The sequence below is a fragment of the Pyrus communis genome, chromosome 4, assembly GCF_963583255.1.
Source record: "Pyrus communis chromosome 4, drPyrComm1.1, whole genome shotgun sequence".
In the NCBI taxonomy this organism is placed as follows: Eukaryota; Viridiplantae; Streptophyta; class Magnoliopsida; order Rosales; family Rosaceae; genus Pyrus; species Pyrus communis.
The window spans coordinates 4,237,230-4,256,401 of record NC_084806.1 but is presented as its reverse complement, the minus strand read 5'-3'; the positions used below and the strand labels follow the sequence as shown (position 1 = coordinate 4,256,401).

The 19,172-nt window shown below is 33.8% G+C and overlaps 2 protein-coding genes across 2 annotated transcripts; both read left to right on the top strand.

Moving 5' to 3' along the window:
• The first annotated feature begins 4,276 nt into the window (after positions 1-4,276).
• Positions 4,277-5,225, top strand: LOC137731478 (uncharacterized). Its single transcript, XM_068470594.1, has one exon. The coding sequence runs from the start codon at positions 4,360-4,362 to the stop codon at positions 4,942-4,944; it is 585 nt and encodes a 194-aa protein (XP_068326695.1). The 5' UTR covers positions 4,277-4,359; the 3' UTR covers positions 4,945-5,225.
• Positions 5,226-16,370: 11,145 nt separating this feature from the next.
• LOC137731260 (protein GAMETE CELL DEFECTIVE 1, mitochondrial-like) lies at positions 16,371-19,083 on the top strand. Its single transcript, XM_068470361.1, has 3 exons — positions 16,371-17,205; positions 17,760-17,949; positions 18,309-19,083. Exons 1-3 carry the CDS (start codon positions 16,661-16,663, stop codon positions 18,516-18,518), a joined length of 945 nt encoding a protein of 314 aa, XP_068326462.1. The 5' UTR covers positions 16,371-16,660; the 3' UTR covers positions 18,519-19,083.
• Positions 19,084-19,172: the final 89 nt, after the last annotated feature.

Sequence of the window (19,172 nt, the reverse complement as noted above, 5' to 3'; positions counted from 1 at the left end):
TTAATAATTTTATTATTAAAAACTTGGGGAAGCTGGCATCGGTGTTAGCTTTTTGTCGTCTTTGACGGGAATTCATGAGCAACTTCATCAATACGGCCCGGCCGGCCTAAATTAAAAAGGTTAATATTAGGAGACTAAATTTGTTGGTTAAAATTTGAAAATTAAGAGACATATAAGTTAATGATTGTTTTATCATTTAAACGTTAATAAATGTGCTCATTTCTATTTATGATACATCGTTTAGTTTGCAAATTTAATCTTTTTAACACTACCCAATTAAAAATAAGGGCAAGTAGTAATCAAGGTATCTTTTTAACTAATCTTAATAACCGAACTACTTTGAACATGACACCCTTGATTATTGAATAAGGTAGAGGAAAAAGAGCCCCGAGACAAGAAGGGCTTGTGCTTTCTCTTTCTCTTTTTTATTTTTTGACTCATTGAAAATTTATCAGTAACACAGGTGTTTACAATTTTTTCGATAAGGTTGATATTTTCATGGAAATATAAAAAAATAATATTAGAGAAAGATAGGAAAATGAGGGGTGAAGTCTAAACTTTACCTCATACAGGAAAACTCTTAAGTTTAAGCTAAAATATACGTATATATTGTCAATATTTCTAACACATCTGTTAAATATCGGATAAACCAATATTTGAGAATCCTTAAAGTTTCATTTTAAATTTTCATCATTTTCATTGAAAGCAACCGATATCAATATCGGTATTTGATATAACCGTCAATATTTTCACAAATTGCATATTGATATTTTCACCGATACTAATATTTTAAACACTGATTAACACTTAAAAACGGCCATGTTGCACTTATATGGAGTGTGACATGACTTTAGCGAGAAATTGTCTTCTCGTTAAATAAGTGTATCTTGTAGTATCAGTAGCTATTCTTAAATATTATTACGCATTAGAATTCAAAAGTATAGAAGAAAACTATTTCAAAGCTTAAATACTTTCTTCACATCTGATTTCGCACACGTCAAGGTGTTATTTAAACAAGACAACAATGTCAAACAGCATATACAAGCAAGTGCGAGGAAATTCAAAATATGGCAAATCCACCACAACTTTAGTCTTTGTTGACAATTCATCAGCCTTGTCTCTCTTACCTTCCAAGAAAATTCAAAAAATATAAAGTTGTATTCTCCTTCTGAAGTCTTAAAGTCCAAAGTCTAACACCAAACGTATCACCCGGGAATAATCTTTTCTTTAATTAAATTAACTTTGTATTGGCGGACTGGGGTCTTATATTTTCTAGTTGGACGTTGGAAAAATGTTATCGGGACAGAGATTGTCCAAATAAATAAAATAATAAAAACAATAATGACAAAATAATAAAACTATAACAAGTAGCAGATTCAGGATTTAAATTTTGATGGTCCTAATGTTGAACACAAGTTTTATAGATAGGAACAAAATGCAAAGCGAGCAAAATAAAATTATGTTTATTCAAGTGGCGAACTTATTGTGTACATGTTAATAGATAAATGCATATATCGAAATAATCTGATGAGTAATATAGAGAGAATTTGTCAAACGTTGTCGACACAACCTGTTGAGATATATCTAGCATGCGTTACATCCAACATTTAATAGTGCAAGAAAGGGATTCGTATTAAATATTCAGAAGGTTCTAAAAAGACATTTACATGTATATGTTTCAAACTCAAGTGATTTTAAGATCATCTTAGTCCCTATTTCCATCCGCCTCTAACTGTAACATTAGTGGTCCAATCTTATCTTTATCTTATGTGGTGTATGCGTTTGGCCAGAAATCAACTCTTGCTCAACTTGAACAATTAGCTATACGTCGATCGCAAGAAAGACACCCAAAACCCTAGAAACATTAAATAAGCAGGTAAATTGGGTTACGCCTTGCCGCCATCAAATAAGTTGTATCCGCGTGACTTGAGCTGACAAGTTAACGTGCCATACGTGACAACAATAAAACTTTTTTATGAGATCCACCGTTGATGTGCATACAGATGAAATTTGTAAACGCAACAGTCTGATTGTCTTTACCAGTAATTTATTTATTAAAGTTTACATATAATCCCACAAATATCAATTGCGTCATTAACAGTGATGGAGTTATCATGAGATTATTAGTTATTTATAATTTCCCCAACTTCAATATTCTACATATATTTGTAATTTTGTACGTATATTTCATTTGACCTTATACAACAAATTAAGTTACAACCTCCTTTTACTATAGCTACTTCTTTTTCTAATTTTTTTATCATCCATGTCTTTTTTTCTTTCTCTTTTTATGTGTGACTTTATTGTGCACACCAAATGCTCGATCAAATGCTCAATTGACAAGTCTCGACAGTCTTCAACATTGCTGTACAATTTCCTGCAACCCACCCTTGACAAGCCTCTATATATCATAGTAGTTGTTCTAATATGTTAGCATAAACCTTCAACAAATGTTTCTACCGTGCCAAATATTAAAATTGTAATATATATCTTAGAACTGGATTTTGGCTGCTTACAACCAATCACGTCTGGACATGTGTTCAAGTTTTTATTTTTTGATCAAAACTTAGACACGTGTCCAACCGTGATTGATCGTAAGCAGCTTCTGCTGATCTGTTCAGCAACAAAGTTCTATCCCATATCTTATGCATTTTAGGCCTTCTATAATACACCAAAAAAGTAAGTATGATATATATTGGACTTGTAAAAAAATTGTTCCTATAGTAAATTGAAAAAATTGAGTGTGAGATATCGAGCAAAATCCAATATATTAAAATTATGCGTGCGATACTTATAAATTAATTAACAATAGTATTGTAAGTATCAAACTCAAACAGTCTAATTCGTATATCTAATTAAGGTAATGCTAAGTAAACTAAAAATATAAAACTAAACGATATGTCACTATTAAAAAATAAGTACGTTAATCAATACCTAAATAATAATATAATCGTCAACTTTTATGTTATTTAGTTTACATCTTCCTAGCATTACCCAAGTATTAAACTCAATCAAATTATTAAAGGGTTGGTACTGGTAAAGTAACAATTCTTTTGTCATCTACATTGGTTGGTTGGTTGTCTTAAAATTCGGGACCATTAAGTTAAAGAGATCCGCCACTTGTACCACCCGCCTCGGGCATGAATCTGCAGCTCTGTCTTTATCAGACCGTTGAAATTTAGCTCTTTGCTGGTAAGTCCTCCACTCACTCATTTATTATTACGCAAAAATGTACAGCAATTTTCTAATTTAGCCTAATAAAAAATGTTAAGTATTCTTTTATTTTTTAAAACTGAAAAAAATTAATAACACGTCTATTATTCTATAAAATAATTATACATTTGTTAAAAAAATATTAGAAAAATTAAAAATTGAATACTCACCCGTAAGTACAAGTACTATCCAAAGAAAAATGCTAGAGGTTAAATGTGCAGAATAAATTTTTTAAACTAACAAGAACATAAAAATTGTTGATTTTATTTTTTGAAAGTTAAATAACGTACTTAATTTTTTATTAGATATGATATATTATTTAATTTACAAATTTAATCTACTTAATATTACTCGTATCCAACCTTAGATATGATATATTATTTCATTTACAAATTTAATCTATTTAATATTACTTGTATCGAACCACAGCAAGTGGTCTAATGATAAGAACACGGATTGTGACTCTCTAATAAACAAAAAAAATACGTTTGACAAAAAAAAAAAGTTCTAGGTTCTATGTTCGAACTGATGAGTCTACTTAATTGTTACCGAGTGAAATTTTTTATTACCTCCCAGGATTCAAAAAAATTACATAACCATAACTCGCCGACCATTCTTTTAAAAAAATAAAATAAAAAGCATTACTCTTATCCTAATGAATTAGAATTCTACTCCCTCCAGACACCACTGACCACTGACATTACCAATTACTCTCTCTCTCTCTCCTAACTGCCGTTGTCGGTTTCTTTTGGGTCCTCGAGATATCTTCCTCCTCAATTACCAACCGCTCGTGTTCCTCGACAACACCAAAAGCCAATCCAACGGTCCGATGCATTCATATCTCCCCTCTATACAGTACCTTCACCATTTAATAATATTATTTTTAGATAAATTATATTTTAATTGACTTATGGTTTCCCAAGCATCTTTTCCCTCTAACACAACACCAAAAAAATCATTAAAATATTCCTCGGCTTCCATGTTTCACTCATTTCGCGAGCCCTTTTGACCCGACCATTACTTTTACTCCATCTCTATATAAACACTTCCCATCCCCTTCTCTCTCTCATCAAAACCCTTTTCTTCCTCCTAGTATCCTCCTCTCTCTTGCAAGCTATTTTCTTGCTCTTAACTCTTTCTCTGCAAATGGCTATCGCCGATCAAACTCCGGCAAAACAGCAAAGGGATGAAACCCTAACCCTCGTTGACGACAGTGTGCGTCAAGCTCCCTCTAAACGCCAAAGGGACGAAACCCTCACCCTAGCTGAGGATTCCGTTGATCTCAAGCGTCAGAAACCTTATACCGACATACTTTCTCTCCTCGACGAAGAAGAAGTAGAACCTCCGGAAGATTTGTCCTCTTTAATCACAACCCTGCAGCAAGAAATCTCACCTGAACCTCTCAACACATTCCCCAGCTCCGAAACCCTAGCTGCCGAGTCGGCTCTAGAAGGCTATGCCTCGTCTTCCTCTGGCTCTTCCACTCCTACTTCTTCCAATGCGTGTTTTTTGAAAGAGGATGAGTGCGAGAGGGTTATGAGACATCTTCTAGAAGCTTCCGACGACGAGCTTGGGATTCCGCAGAGGGAGGCTGACGTGTCCGATGAAGTGGAGGGTGATGGGTTTAAATTCGACGGTCTGGATGGGTTTTCATTTGGTGATGGGTTGTGGGAGCTTGAAGACGAAGCGGCCAACTACTATACCTTGGTGCAATCTGAACTGTTTATGTAGTTCACTGATTAGCGCATGGAGTGGACCGGTGGAGGGTTAAAAATGCGAACGGAGGAGAGTTAAAAATGCGAAGGAATTATATATTAGGGGAGTTTGGAGGAACAAAAAAGATGTTTTTGAAGGTGTTAAAAGAGGGACAATTAGGGAAAATGGAGAGAATATTTAATTTTCATTTTGGTCCCTCTTCTTTTGTAAAAATACCAAGCGTTTTCTGCCACTTATTAGGAGATTAACTTGTAGAAGGGAAAAAGTGATTTAAAATTCATGAAATTATTTTAACACCTGTTGTTTTCAGTATGTTTATTTTTTGTAGTGTACCCATTTTCTCCTTGCATTAAATACTTTACGCAGTTGGACTAAACCTTGCTAAGGGTAAATTTGCCCTTCTATAAACACAAAATTTCTTAAATTTGTAGAGAAGTGTTATTAGCATTTTAAAATTCTTACTCTTTACTTCTGAAGAGGGCATTTTCCTTTCTAAATATAAAAAAATTAAAATACAAAATAAGAAATTTAAAACGCCAATAACAATTCTCTATTTTAGTTCCTCGCTTATTTACTAAAGAACAATGTTTGACTGGGGAAGAACAATGTTTACTACTAGAAAATGAGTAAGAGTAACTCAAAATTCTTTCAAATTAGAGAACTTTGTGATGGTTCTCTACAAAAAAACCCTAAACTTCATCCCCTTCCTGCCGCCGGCCTCTGGCTTCTGCTTGGGGTCGGTGGCAGCTAACTTTGAAGCTTGTTTTCCTCCTCCTCTTCTCGATCCTTCCCTTCTTACCCAGCTCCTGCGATGGCCCCCTTTTTCGTCCTTCAGCTGGGGATCTACACACCTTCTTCGGAAGGCGTGGATGAAGCACCATCTATGGGCCTTTTGTCTTTCCCCGTACCTGCGGTGGCCCCGTTTCCCTCCAAGGAACGGTGGAGCAACCCACCATCTACCGGTGGTGTGGATGGAGTATTATCTCCGGGTTATTTTCCCATGCCTCATGGTATTTTGATTTGGAGCTTTTGGGCGATTTGGGGCTCTGAGCTCTAGATCTTCCAAAACTTCGAATCAAATTCCAAATTTGGTGGATCTCACCTCACCACTTGCTGCTTCTTTCGTGATTCTCTCCGGTCAAAGACAACTATATGTTGTCACCCCTACAAAGGTCTGGTATCTCTTCATAATGGTGTTTACAACACCTGACCTTTTTGGTTACAGCTTGGTTCTGGGCATTTAGATGCCCTTTTGTGTGTTTGGTACCGGCTGAGGGGTAGAAATGTGGCGTTCGGTATTGGTGTGGTTTCATTAGATCTGAAGATTTGGCACTTTTTCCCCAACAGAGGGACTACGATGGGATCGAGCCGTGCACCTTGCGGTGGTGTCTTCACCGATTCGGCCGCGTACGCGGCGGCGAAGATCTGTTTAGGATTTTTAGGTTATTTTGTGTGGTCACTTTTGGGCCTTTACCTTTGAACCTTAGCTATTGGAATTCTACGTAATTTTTTCCTATATAGGAACCTTTACTTATGCACTACGTGCATATACGGCATCCTGTCTGTACTGTCCCCTTTTTGGGGCTGTTTTATTTCTCGCTTTTACTTCTTTGTAATTTGTTGCGCTAGTCTTTGTTAAAAAAATTCCCTTTGACCAAAAAAAAAATTCACTATAAAGATCATTTTTACAAAAGTAAATTAAAAATAAGATTGCTAATTAATCTATTATAATGCATACATAAATAATTAGTATTACTTTTATCATTTTTGTAATACATTTTTATGAAGTTATGTGACTAAACAAGTTTAGTTGTAATAAATATTTTGCAAAGCGGATTTTATATAAATGATATATATAAAGTGAGAGCTTCAAAACGGTGATGCATTCTAAAATATTAAAAATATTCCTATGTTTTCTTCAAAATCAAAATAATAAAAAATTGTATAAATTTGATAGCGAAATTTTTTGAGTATTCTAACAAAGTCCACTTTACTTTTAGGGGTGTGTTATTTATACATCATATTTTACTTTATACACATCCTTTGATAATTTATGTTCGTTGATCTTCTTCAATTTATCTGATCCGATTATCGAATATTAAAAAAATATGTAAGAAGTAAAATGACATACTTTTATAAAGTTAGGGTTTTGGTGGGAAATGATAAAAAACGCTTTGTATTCTCGGGAGATGCTAATGTGAGCCATACCCAGCGCGCACTTTAAAAAGATTTTTGTAAACCGTACAGAGAACATTGTACATAACCGACCAAAGTTGGATTGAAGGTAGCGACTTCGTAAAAACATTGGATTCTATTGAGTTCTATCACTTCCCACGACTAGTGACGCATCACATTACACCCCCTTTCTGCTTTCGCGCGTGTTCACACGTTTGCTTTATTGATTAGACTTAAGGGTGTGTTATTCACTTTTTCTTTTTCTTTTTTGGATTTTTAATCAAAATAATATTTTAAGATTTGCATAACTAAGACCATTTTCAATAGTTGGGTTAAAAGTCAAATTTTTTAATCCAAAAAATTTAACTTTTAGTCTAAAAACAGTTTTTCTACTCCAACCGTTTTACCCTAAAATTTTAGGCCAGGATTATTAAAGAATGAACCTAGGCTATTTTTTTTGTTAAATTAATTTTTTTTTTTTAAATAAATATGTAGACTATCGTAAATTAATTTTATAAACATTTTAAAAATTTTTAATTCCGATAAATATTGGGTAGAGTCCACCCCGATTTTTGGGTTAAATTTCGGGGGGAAATTTGGCATTGGTTTAGCATTTAGCATTTAGCTCAAAATTTCCCCTTGGTTTGTAGTGGGTTTAGGGGAAATTCTGGGTGGTAATTTGGCTTTTAACCCACCATTGGAGTTGGTCTAATCACTTTGATTTTTGAGATTTGAAATTAATAAAATTGGTCATTAAGTTTGTCCACCATCAATCATTTGGTCATTTCTTGAAAAATCTCTATTAAATAAGAATAGAATGAGCAAAATACCCTTATTTTTTTGTCAAATCATTTTGGTCCATTATTTATTAAATTGAGAGTATATTTGTCATTTTGATCCTTATTTAACATAATTTTGCACGGAATGACCAAAATGATTGATGGTGTACAATCTCAGGAACCAAGTTCAAATCTCAATGACCATTTTGATGAAAAAGCCTTCTTTTTAATTTTTACACAATATTTCTGTTATCGGATCAAATGAAGTAAAAAAATCAAATTTAGTCATTGGATCAAATGACGTAAAAAAATCAAATGAAATAAATTATGGAAGTAAACGTGAGTGTTTAGATAGTACAATTTGGACATGGATCATCTCTGGATTCTGCGAGGATCCATGCATCCTAATCTTTGGGATTCATTAAATGTGGACCATTGAAATTTAATCTAACGGCTACAAACAAGAGTTCACTTTAAAAATTATAATAATTTTAACTGTTAGATCAAATTTCAATGCCTCAGATTGATGGATCCTTAGGATTAGAATGTATGGATCTGCACGTACAATTTTAAACTTAAAGTGTGCGATGCATCGTATCGTAAAAATAAAGAAAAATTAATGCAAATGATTTGAAAATTTTGAATTTTAATCAAAATAATAAAAAGAATGTTGTAAATAAATAGTATCAAAATAAATTTTTAAAATAAAAATATTATTTTTCGTTAAAAGTAAACACTACCATTAAAATAACGCATTGGATGGGTAGTTGCGCGAAAGACGATGCGAGTGCGACGAGTCGTTGGCAAACCAGATCTGCGGGGTCGTATGAGGTGGTAAAAGCAAATCTAGTGGCGACAAATAATATTAATGGGACCCGAGCGGGACCGGAGAGGAGCGCCCTCGATGCGAGGGGTGGGTGGGGTATGCAAATACGACAGTGGGATACTGACGAGGCAATGCGTTGTCTGCCATCCATGGCACACTCATAGATGACACATGTACACTTATAGATGGCCCACTGTGCTATTAAAATAAAAATCCTTCGCTCCTTCTTAAGATCCTTCGTGAGATTCAATACATTTCACGCGTATGGTCAAAATTATTCGTGTTACAAATATCTATAAGAAGGTATGGAAGAAAAAGTTAAATAAATGTCGTTTAGTCAATTGTTTCAAAAAATAAACGGACAGTTTGTAAAAAATTTATGTATCCGATTTTTTATTTTATTCAATTTAATAACTAAACGACATCATATTTTATTGTTTTTCGCACAAACAATCTTAACAAAGTAGTTATAATATAAAATTTTATGTTCATTACACGAAATTCTGTAAATTAATTATAGAACATCTTGAATAATCCTCTTGATCCATTGCTAAAATTTAAAAGAGAAATGCAAATTAAATTCTCTCAAAAGTAGGTACTTTTTATTGATTCTCTATCACTTTATATTTTTGGCATGATATTTTATAATGAACTTTGAAGTGATAGATAATCCATAAAGAATTTCTTATCATTTCTCAATTTACAATTTGGACTTTAGGATAAAATATCCATATAGGTCATTTTCTTCATATACGTACTTGTGTATATTATAAGATGATATAGAATGGTTTGATGTCATGGGGAATGGTGTTGTGATATGATGAGAGGTAAGATATTGTGGGATGGGGTCATATGCATCATGCATGGGGACCATGGATAGGCATATTTGAGATGACAAGGACAAAGGATGCAGTGGTGGCATCGTTTCTATCTCTGTATAACATGGTCGTATGCATCATGCATCGGGACCATGGATAGACATATTTGAGATGACAAGGACACGGATATAGTGGTGGGAAGGATTCCTTCCACCTAATCCTCCTCATCAAATAATACAGACTCTTGAAATTTGATCAAACGACTAAAAATACAGACCCACTTTAAAAGTAATAATAACTTTAGCCATTTAATCAAATTTCAGGAGCCCGAATTATTTAATGAGGAAGATTAAGTTGAAGGGATTTGGAGCAGTGGTGGCATCATTTCTACCTTTGTATAACTTGGGGACCTGCGAAAATAATAAGTGGGTTCGCAATTTAGATTTCAGCATTTATGTGCATAGGTAATGCTAGCAAGAATAAATTTATAATTAAATAATATGTCATTAATAAAATAAATAAATATGTTAATCAATACTTAATTGATAATCTAATAATTATCTTTTATATTATTTAATTTACAAAATTTCGTCTATAAATTTACTCTCTCTAATATTTCTCGTCATGTAAACGACTCTATCATAGTTCTTAAGTTCTTATTAGGTGTCACCTTCATCTTTTGTTATTCTATACTTGTTTGGTTCGCATTAGTCTGCTTAACCAATGATTGTATTAAGGTGTCGTTTGATTGTCATCTTGTTTTTAATCTTTTTTATTGTATTTTAAATTTTTATAAAATTGAAACCTTGTTTTGTAAGCAATTTAAAAAAAATGCAAAAATCTGTAACTCAAAATTTTGAAAACTCAAAAAAATTATTTTATTTAATTTTTAATTTAAATTTTTTTAAACTAAAATTAATTATTGAACAAATTTTCCATTTTCAAATAATTAAAATTTTGAAAATTATCCACTTACCCGTAAATTTTTTATTTTTACATTGTAGTTTTCCCTCTCCCATAACCCTCATTTCTTCAATGTATTTTCACTCCATCACTAACACAAAAATAAAATTTAAGAATTAAAAACCAAAACATTAATCAAATAGCCCCAAATATTACGAATGAGGGTCCTCTCTGAATCCCGATGATCATCTAATCACATTCGTTTATCGTACATCATACGGTCACATTTTTTCAGGTACTATTTATATTTAATTTCAAATAAAAAGATTACAATAATTTCTAATCTCACGATATACGATGAACGGATGTAATTGGAGGATTTCCGGAATCCTCACAAATAGGATCCTCATTCAAATATTATGACTCGCACGATAATCATTTTAGGCTTTTACTACAATTAGATGAGATGGTCAGTCATGCAGACATAATTTTTAGGGAGTTTTAACGAAAAGTCGGCGGTACTGTTCACTTTAAGAAAAACCACATTTTTACACTAAAAAGTCAAAAATGGTACTATTCATTATACCCTTTATTTTGACCTTATCGTTAAAACTCAAAGTTTTCAAGCCATTTTTATTCGTTTTCCTTAATTTTTAACCAAAGATGCTCTCACACACTTTTTTTTTTTTTTTTAATTTATATTTTTTAGTAGTTAGATGAAGATAATTAATAAATAAAATGAGTAAAATAAACATAAGTGCCTAAGAAAGAAAAATGTGTGCAATCATATGATAAGGATGAGAAAACGACTTTGATTCACACAGAATGCTTACATTCAGAAATCCTGAGACCGACATAATTCTTTTTATCTTGTGTATGATTTGTAATCAGAAAGGTCCAAATTTAAAAAGAATCAAGGATTGTTTAGCATTTGTGATTGAATGTTTAATTAATTAATTAATTAATTTGTTGATATAATAGCTGTTCAGCCCCGAACCTTTGGTTACTAATATAATGCCAGATGACAAGTTGTAAAGACAAGATAGACCTACGCGGATGATTAGATTAGTTGGACATTTTTATCGACATATTAGTTTGATATTGATGGATACATTTATAGGTAAATTATTCGAATTGTTTATTTTATATGTCTTGATTTATAGATTATCTTTGTAGATTTCTCTCCGATTTGGTTAGTTGTAAAGATGATATATAAGATGCAACTTGAAAAATAAACTGTTTGGATAATTAAAGTTTGATGTGTGAATCCCATAACTAATTTTTTTTTTTTTTAGTTATTTATAAAAAACAAGGATTTCTTCTCTTAAAGACCTTCTATATCTGTATGTACTTGTGAAAATAACAGTGGCGGTTTTGTTGAAAGAAACTTACATAAAATAAATGTAAAGTTACTGTAGAGTTCAAGTAATAATGTCTTAGTATGTAAAGGATAACCTAGGTATATCAATGCACTATTACACGGAAAAAGTATGTTACAATCAATCTATTTCATGTAAGTTGTTTTGCCGCTACCGAAATATCTTCTAAAGTACTTTCATAGAAATTACGGTTGTTCTAGAACAAGAAGAAGATAGAAGGAGATTTTGATTTGATTTTGTTTTGTTTTGGATGAATTATTCAAATCAAATCCACTTTGATTTGGCCGAGTGTTTGAAAAAATGGGCGACCGAGTAGACTTGAAGATAATTGCAAGGATCGTGCCGTAGCCGTTATCATCCAACCGCGTCACCACTTAGGCTTGCGTTCTTTGGATCCTTCCCGAATTTAACCGATCAAACGTCTCTTTTCTTCCGATATTAGTGAATCAATTGTTCATGTATTCTTCTTCAAACTCTTACGAGCCAGTCCTACAATGTTTATCTCATCGCATGATTATAATAAAATGATTGATTTATTTAGGAAACTGTTATTAACACTTCAGAAATCTCACTTTACACTCTCCATAAAAGCAATTTTCTATCTAATTATAGAAAATTTAGAGTGTAAAATGAGATTTTTTGAAATGACAATAACAATAACAATTTCCTTTATTTATTATGTAATTGAGTCAAAATAAAAAGACACCAAACACCATAAGTCACGCAATGAGAAGGCTAAACACAAGATCGTCGATTGAAAAATCTTAAAAATGATAAGATTTGCAAAACACAACTTATATAGTCGACTTGCTTTTGGTGATTATATTCCTTCCCTCCCGCAAGTGCAAGACTTTTCTATCTCGCAATGTATACCTCTTCTTTCCTTAATCACAAGTCACAAATCAAGTGATACCCTCAGACATATAAGCATTTTCGCCTCTCCAACTCACAACGAATTCTATATATTTTCGTTTGTGTAAATAATTTGGTAATTTAAGTGTAAATGAACCATTCTTCTATTGCGTTAGTTAGGCTCAATCTTGCCATGGATACTGTGACAAAAAGTGACATATGATGTGACAATATAACTTAATTAAGCGAATTAATTTTTCAACTTTTATAATACATGTACTAAACAGTTGTCTAAATTTGTATTAAAAAAGCACTAGTTCACTATTGTTAGGCCTCATTTTAGTCTTGAAAAAGTTGTATGAACAATCATGTGTTTGTACAATAATGCATGATAGAGATGGAGATTATGGTTGAAGCGTGCCTTCGTCGCAATTGCCTAGCAATTAATAAGAAAAAGGCAGATGCTCAACAAGGAAAGTAGTTGGCTTAGGGGAAGATTCCAAATTTGAAATCTCCACACAATAACAAGTGGAGAGAACCAAAGTACGTGTACGACTTTGTTAATTAAACACACAGCTAAAAGAGAAAGTGGGGTTTCATAATTGACACCCATTGATGAAGTATAGAAAGCAATTTGTATAGTACCAGCAAATCGGTATTGTGGCATTTTATGTCAATAATATAATGATACGTAAAGAGAAAGGGAATTGTTATTGGCATTCTAAAATTCTCATTCTACAATCCAAACTTTCTATATTTAGAAAGAAAAATACGCTTGTGAGAAGTGTAGAATGAGATTTTTGAAGTGTCAATAACGTTTCCCAAGAGAAATTAATATATACTTTTGTATTATTTATACATAAAGCCATTTTGGTGATATACGAAGAAAGTTAAAGTTTCATCATAAAATCAATATACAATGTTAGGAGTAACTCAACTTATTTGTAAGTCTATGCAAATTTTTTTTTTTTTTTCATTAATGTAAGATTCATTTTTAAGATGATCCCTTAAGCTTGGCGAATTTTCAAGCCTATGTGGTAAACACAAACGAAGTGACTAGAGCATGTGGTTGTTCGCTTCACATTTGAGACAACCAACTTTGATGCCATGAAAAAAATTGAGGTGGAAAAACTAACTGTAAATGTAGAAAATAGCCTAACTCACTTATAAGCCTATGCAATATCCATTTTGTCATTAATGTGAGATTGATTCTCAAAAATGTTTCATAAAAGTCATTCTTTGTGGTATGGGGAGAAATATTTATAAGTATAATGAACATCAGTCATGTGGTGCATCATTTTCACGTGTTATAAAAGGCAAATACTTATAATTTTATTTGAATAAAATAACAACGTAAGGTCTACTTAGTACTATAGTCTAGTGTCTTCCTCCTCATTTGTAAGTGAGAGATCTTAAGTTCAATTATCGCCAATGACGAATTTGAACCACATTATTGCTAACTCATTATGAGGCTAAACTCACTTCTCCCCTTAGTATAAATAATATTGTTTCTTCAAATAGAAAAAAATAAAAAATAAAAAAATAAAACTAAAGTGATTGTGTTCAAAATACAATGAAAAATTATTTGTGAGACGTGGGAAGCTTCCTCAGACACAGGCTGGCCCTAATAGCTAACACACAGTTGTGTGATTAAAATCTTGAGTTGGCTCGTAGCTTACGTAATTTCAATTCAAAATCATATGCCCCCAACCCCACCACTTTCCAATTTCCTGCAAAATAAACAGCTCAGCAGGGACACTGAGTAACCTTATTTGCAACTTGCATTTGATGGCGATTGACCCTCTCCTGTCTATTTCTCTGCAATTAATTCTTATTTTTTAAAATATCTTCAATTCAAAAAGGAATTTTTTTCTCATCACTCTTAAGATATTGTGATGCTCATCATCATATTAATCATCGTTGAATAATTTTTAATTTCGAGATTTGCATAATTGATAGATATAAATCTTAAAATTTAAACTCATCTAATAATAATAAGTATGATTATGAACGTTATTACGATTTGAGAACGATGAGTAAAAATACATCTAACTTAAAAGGAATGAGTATTGACACTTATCACAATTTCTTCGTGACTACGTACACGTGTATTTTATGGGCTAGATGTTTCCACATATTACTTTGATTGGTGGAAGGCAGGATACGTCTAGACTGACAAGTACATTCATGAACTACCTAATTGGAAAAGGATCCTCACCGGATCTGTTTCTTTGAGATTCTAGAAATCTCGTAATCACGATCGTTATCGTATATCATGTAGTAAAAAATCATTTAAAATTTAAAATTAAATATAAATAGTACCTAAGGAAAACTGACCGCACGATATACGATAAACGGTTACGATCGCGGGATCCCTAAGATCCCTAGAAAAAAGATCTAACAAGGATCCTTTTCCTACCTAATAAGTGAATATTTATTGATTAGAAACCGCATTTTTCGTACTTAAAAAAATCACAACTTTCGTTTGGTGACTAGGATTATATTTGAGTGAATGATTCATAAAACTCAAGGTACATTGAATTTAGATAACGGAAATAACGTTTTGTTTTGAGTAAATCATAATAAATTAGACAAGAGCGAAACTTGTTTTTCTAATCCTATCATTATGTTGGAGTTGAAATATACAAGTTTATAGTTTATTTATGTATGGTCCATCTTTTGCCTTTAAATTGGACAAAATTACATTCAGTTATTCCTTTAACGTGCTTTGAAATTCAGAATATACTAATCTAATCTTGATTGTCAAATAAGTCCGCACTATTTATATATCAATGTAACACAATAACCATTGAATTTATGATTGTGTGTGTATATATATTATTGAAGTAAGAAAAACAACTTCGTGTTAAAAATTACAGATAAGGGATAAGACCCTTCAATGCGTTGGACAATAATGTTCCATCGCCATGCTTGTCTAAACATGCTTTAGAACATTCATAACTAAGATAACACACAAAACTCGAAGCTCAGGTGGGCTTGTATAATGTGGCCCATCCCTTATTTGCTTACGTTTTATAGTTTTTGGGCCCTAGGGGGCCCAACACCATTACTTATCTAAAGAAACCAAATAAAAATGAAAAAGAAGTAAAGTTTACCATGAAGCCAATCAATTTCACATGCCTTAGTCTTTGAGTTATAAGAATGAGAACTATATTAAAACTTTTCATCATTTTGACACTTGCTTTTCAAATTTTGATATTGCAAATTGAATACTTTATGGTTTTTCACGCTTATAATTTAGGGTGACAATTTCAGACACGACACGTTATGCGAATTGAAACTCGCACGAATACAATAACTTACAAGTACACAATTGATATGAGTTAAACACGATTAGCATTGGTCAACTAATATCTTACTCACATGGCACATATTTAAATAGATAAACCTAAGCAAAACTTATTGCCACATCTATTCCACAATAGGACTCTCTGATTTTAAATTAGAGCGAGAACATCACTACCCTTTCATATTGGTGCCAACTTACAACAAGGGCATTTAGCTTTTGAGGTTAGCATAAATAGTGAGGAAAAGTGGGGGAAAAGTTTAGGAGTAGGATAAGTCGTTGTTCGATACCTTCCACAAAACGCCGGAAAAGTGGAGGGGAATTTGCTAATTATAAAAGTTCAGGAGGGTAATTGGCTAAAATTATAGTTTAGAAAAAAATTTACCAACCATAAAAGTTCAAGAAGTAACTTCATGGAGAAAATTGGTAGCGTCTTACGAGTCTCGGAGGAAATCGACATACGGCTAAAAAAAATGATATTAATCACAAAATTTTATTTGCTTTCTCTATGGGCCATATAGAACATTATCGGCTTGCCGTACGGCCCAATCTTTTATTTTAAGACCATTGAAATACATAGGCTTTTGGTTAGGCCCGTATGTTGTCTTCTTCCTCTCTGCGTCCCCCGTCTCTCTCAAAACATAGGGTTTAAGCTTCCATTTCTGCGATTCTCTTCACCGATTCCGTAAACCATGCAGACCCTTAAACGCATAGCAACACAGACCGAGCTCCACCGACTCTCGTCCACAATCGCCAAAACCCAATTCATTTCAGCCGCCAATCTCCGAGCCTTCTCCTCCAACTCAAAGAAAGGCGGCGGCGGCGGCGACGACGACTGGAACGACGCGTGGGAGACGGCGTGGCTCCCACCCGACCTCTCGGGAAACAACAGCAGAGCTCCATGGGAGACCGACGTCAATTTCTCGTCTCCCGAGTCGAGCATCGTGCTTCCGTCGGACGCCGACCCCGAGACGAAGGCGTTCGTGGAGGACATGAACGAGAATTGGAACGAGAGGCGGAAACCCAAAGAGGAAAGGAAGCAGAATCAGCAGAGCGAGAGTGGGTCGTCACTTTATAGCTTGGAGAGCTTGAAGAAGGACTATCGGGTGAAGAAACAGAGGATTCACGCTGGGCTTTGGATGAAGGAGATTGAGAAGCAGGAGGAGGCTAAATTGGTCGACTCGAATTCGTTTGGCGGTGGCGACGACATCGAGCGATTGCTTGATAGTTGCTCTGAGTATGTTAATCTTTCTCTCTGTTTATCTCTGCATATACATGAATGCATCTGTTTGTGTATTCGTTTGTAATGCGTTTATGTGTTTTAAAGTGCTTTTGGAATTGATGAAAGCGTTTTCTGATATCTAAACGCGTTAATTGACAAATTTGGCAAAAAAAAGTAAAAGTGCTTCGGGGTGAGAAATTCACCTTGAGCTAAAAGGGAAGCATTTCAAGTACTTTTGATTGAAGCTCTGGGCTTTTAAATTGAAATTTCGACATGATTATGATAAAAGCGCTTCCAATAAAACTGCTTATTAGTAGAAGTGCTTTCTAGAGAAGTATGGTGGGTTTGTTCTGCTTCATCAGTTGGTATGAACTATAGAATGTGAATGTTCTGCTATCAATTTGTAGTGGGTTATGTACCTGATTTCGATTGTTTTGCATTAAAGTCTTCGGTTTTGCACAGAAGTTACTGGATTAAATCTTTACCATCTGTTTGTTTCAGTGTAGTAGCGAAGTTTTTGGAGGTTGCTTGCGATTCACATTTTTGGTGTACTTTTTTAATACTTGCAGCATTTTTGACTCCCCTAACAACGATTTGGAGAACTCTAAAGCACCGAGTGCTTCCGACTACAAAAACAAACCTGATGGTTGGGAAACTACATCTAAGCCTCAGGAGGGAAATATATGGGAGATGACGCAAAGAGAAGAAGACATTCTTCTTCAAGAGTTTGAGCGTCGGATTGCATACAATAAATTTCAGGTGTGTATATTCAATCACGCAAATAATATAAGTGAAGGGTACAATTTGTAGGATTAGCCTGAACTTTACATTGTTTGTGTGAACCTATTTCATATGTTAGAAAAGTTCATATCGTGCAGGTTTTGTAGTTTTAGTATAGTTCCTTTCTTGTTGAAAATGAGTACGTGGAAGAGCCATCGGATTTATAATTCAATCACAAAAGTTGCACATGGTTTTGGTGCACCAGGCTTTGTAAAACTTTCGAAACTTGACCATCTGTCGAATGCCCTAATTGCCTCCCAAACAAATGACAATCTTGTTAACAATTTCTTTCAAATGTCTCGATGCTTACCGCTGGTATATATGACATTGGCGTGCAGATTGCTAGTTTTATCAAGACTCACATATTTAGCCGGAGGAGACCAATTGATGGGTGGAAATACATGATAGAGGAGTTAGGGCCAAACGCGAGGAAAGGAAGGGGTTCTGTTTCAAGGCTACCAAGTCTATCCGATGCATCAACCCAACCCTTCAAGGAGGAGAAGACTCCGATGAGCAGCAGCAGTCTTTCCCCCTATAAGGAAAGGTAGTTTGGTCTTGGGCCACTTTCATACATTCCGTTTCTGCCTACGGGAGATATCAGCACCGAATGTATTCCTAGTTACCGTATCACTTATTGCAAGTTTTGATATCCGGCTGTCTCATTGTACGACGGTACCATCCTTTAGGCAACTGAAAGTGCAATTAGTGCAAGTGAATATATGCCAAGATCCTATTGCCCACATTTTCGCTAAAATTGATCGACTACCAACGAGAGAAACTTACAAGCATGGAAGTTTTATGGTCGGTGGAGTTCAAGACCGGTCGGGAGACCAAGATGACAATATCCCAAACTATGTACGTGATGACATGTGAGTGAGTTTAAAAAAAAAAAAAGAAAAAAAAAGTGTGGTAGTCACTAGATATTGTTGCCTGGGTATTCTCGTTGCATGCAAGTTTTTCACCGGTGTAAAGTTGCATCAAAAAAAGATTTTGTGGTCGTCACTAGATACTGTCATCTTGGTATTCCAATTGTATGTAAGTTTTTTGCCGGGGCAAGTTACAACAAAAAAAAGTGCACGTGACAGTCACTAGATATGGAGTAGGATTCTTTTCTCTCTTATTCTCATTCACTTTCCTTCCTTCCTCTCACACATTGTTTTTTGTCTTAGCGTTTTTAAAAAAAATCAATATAAAATGTTGAC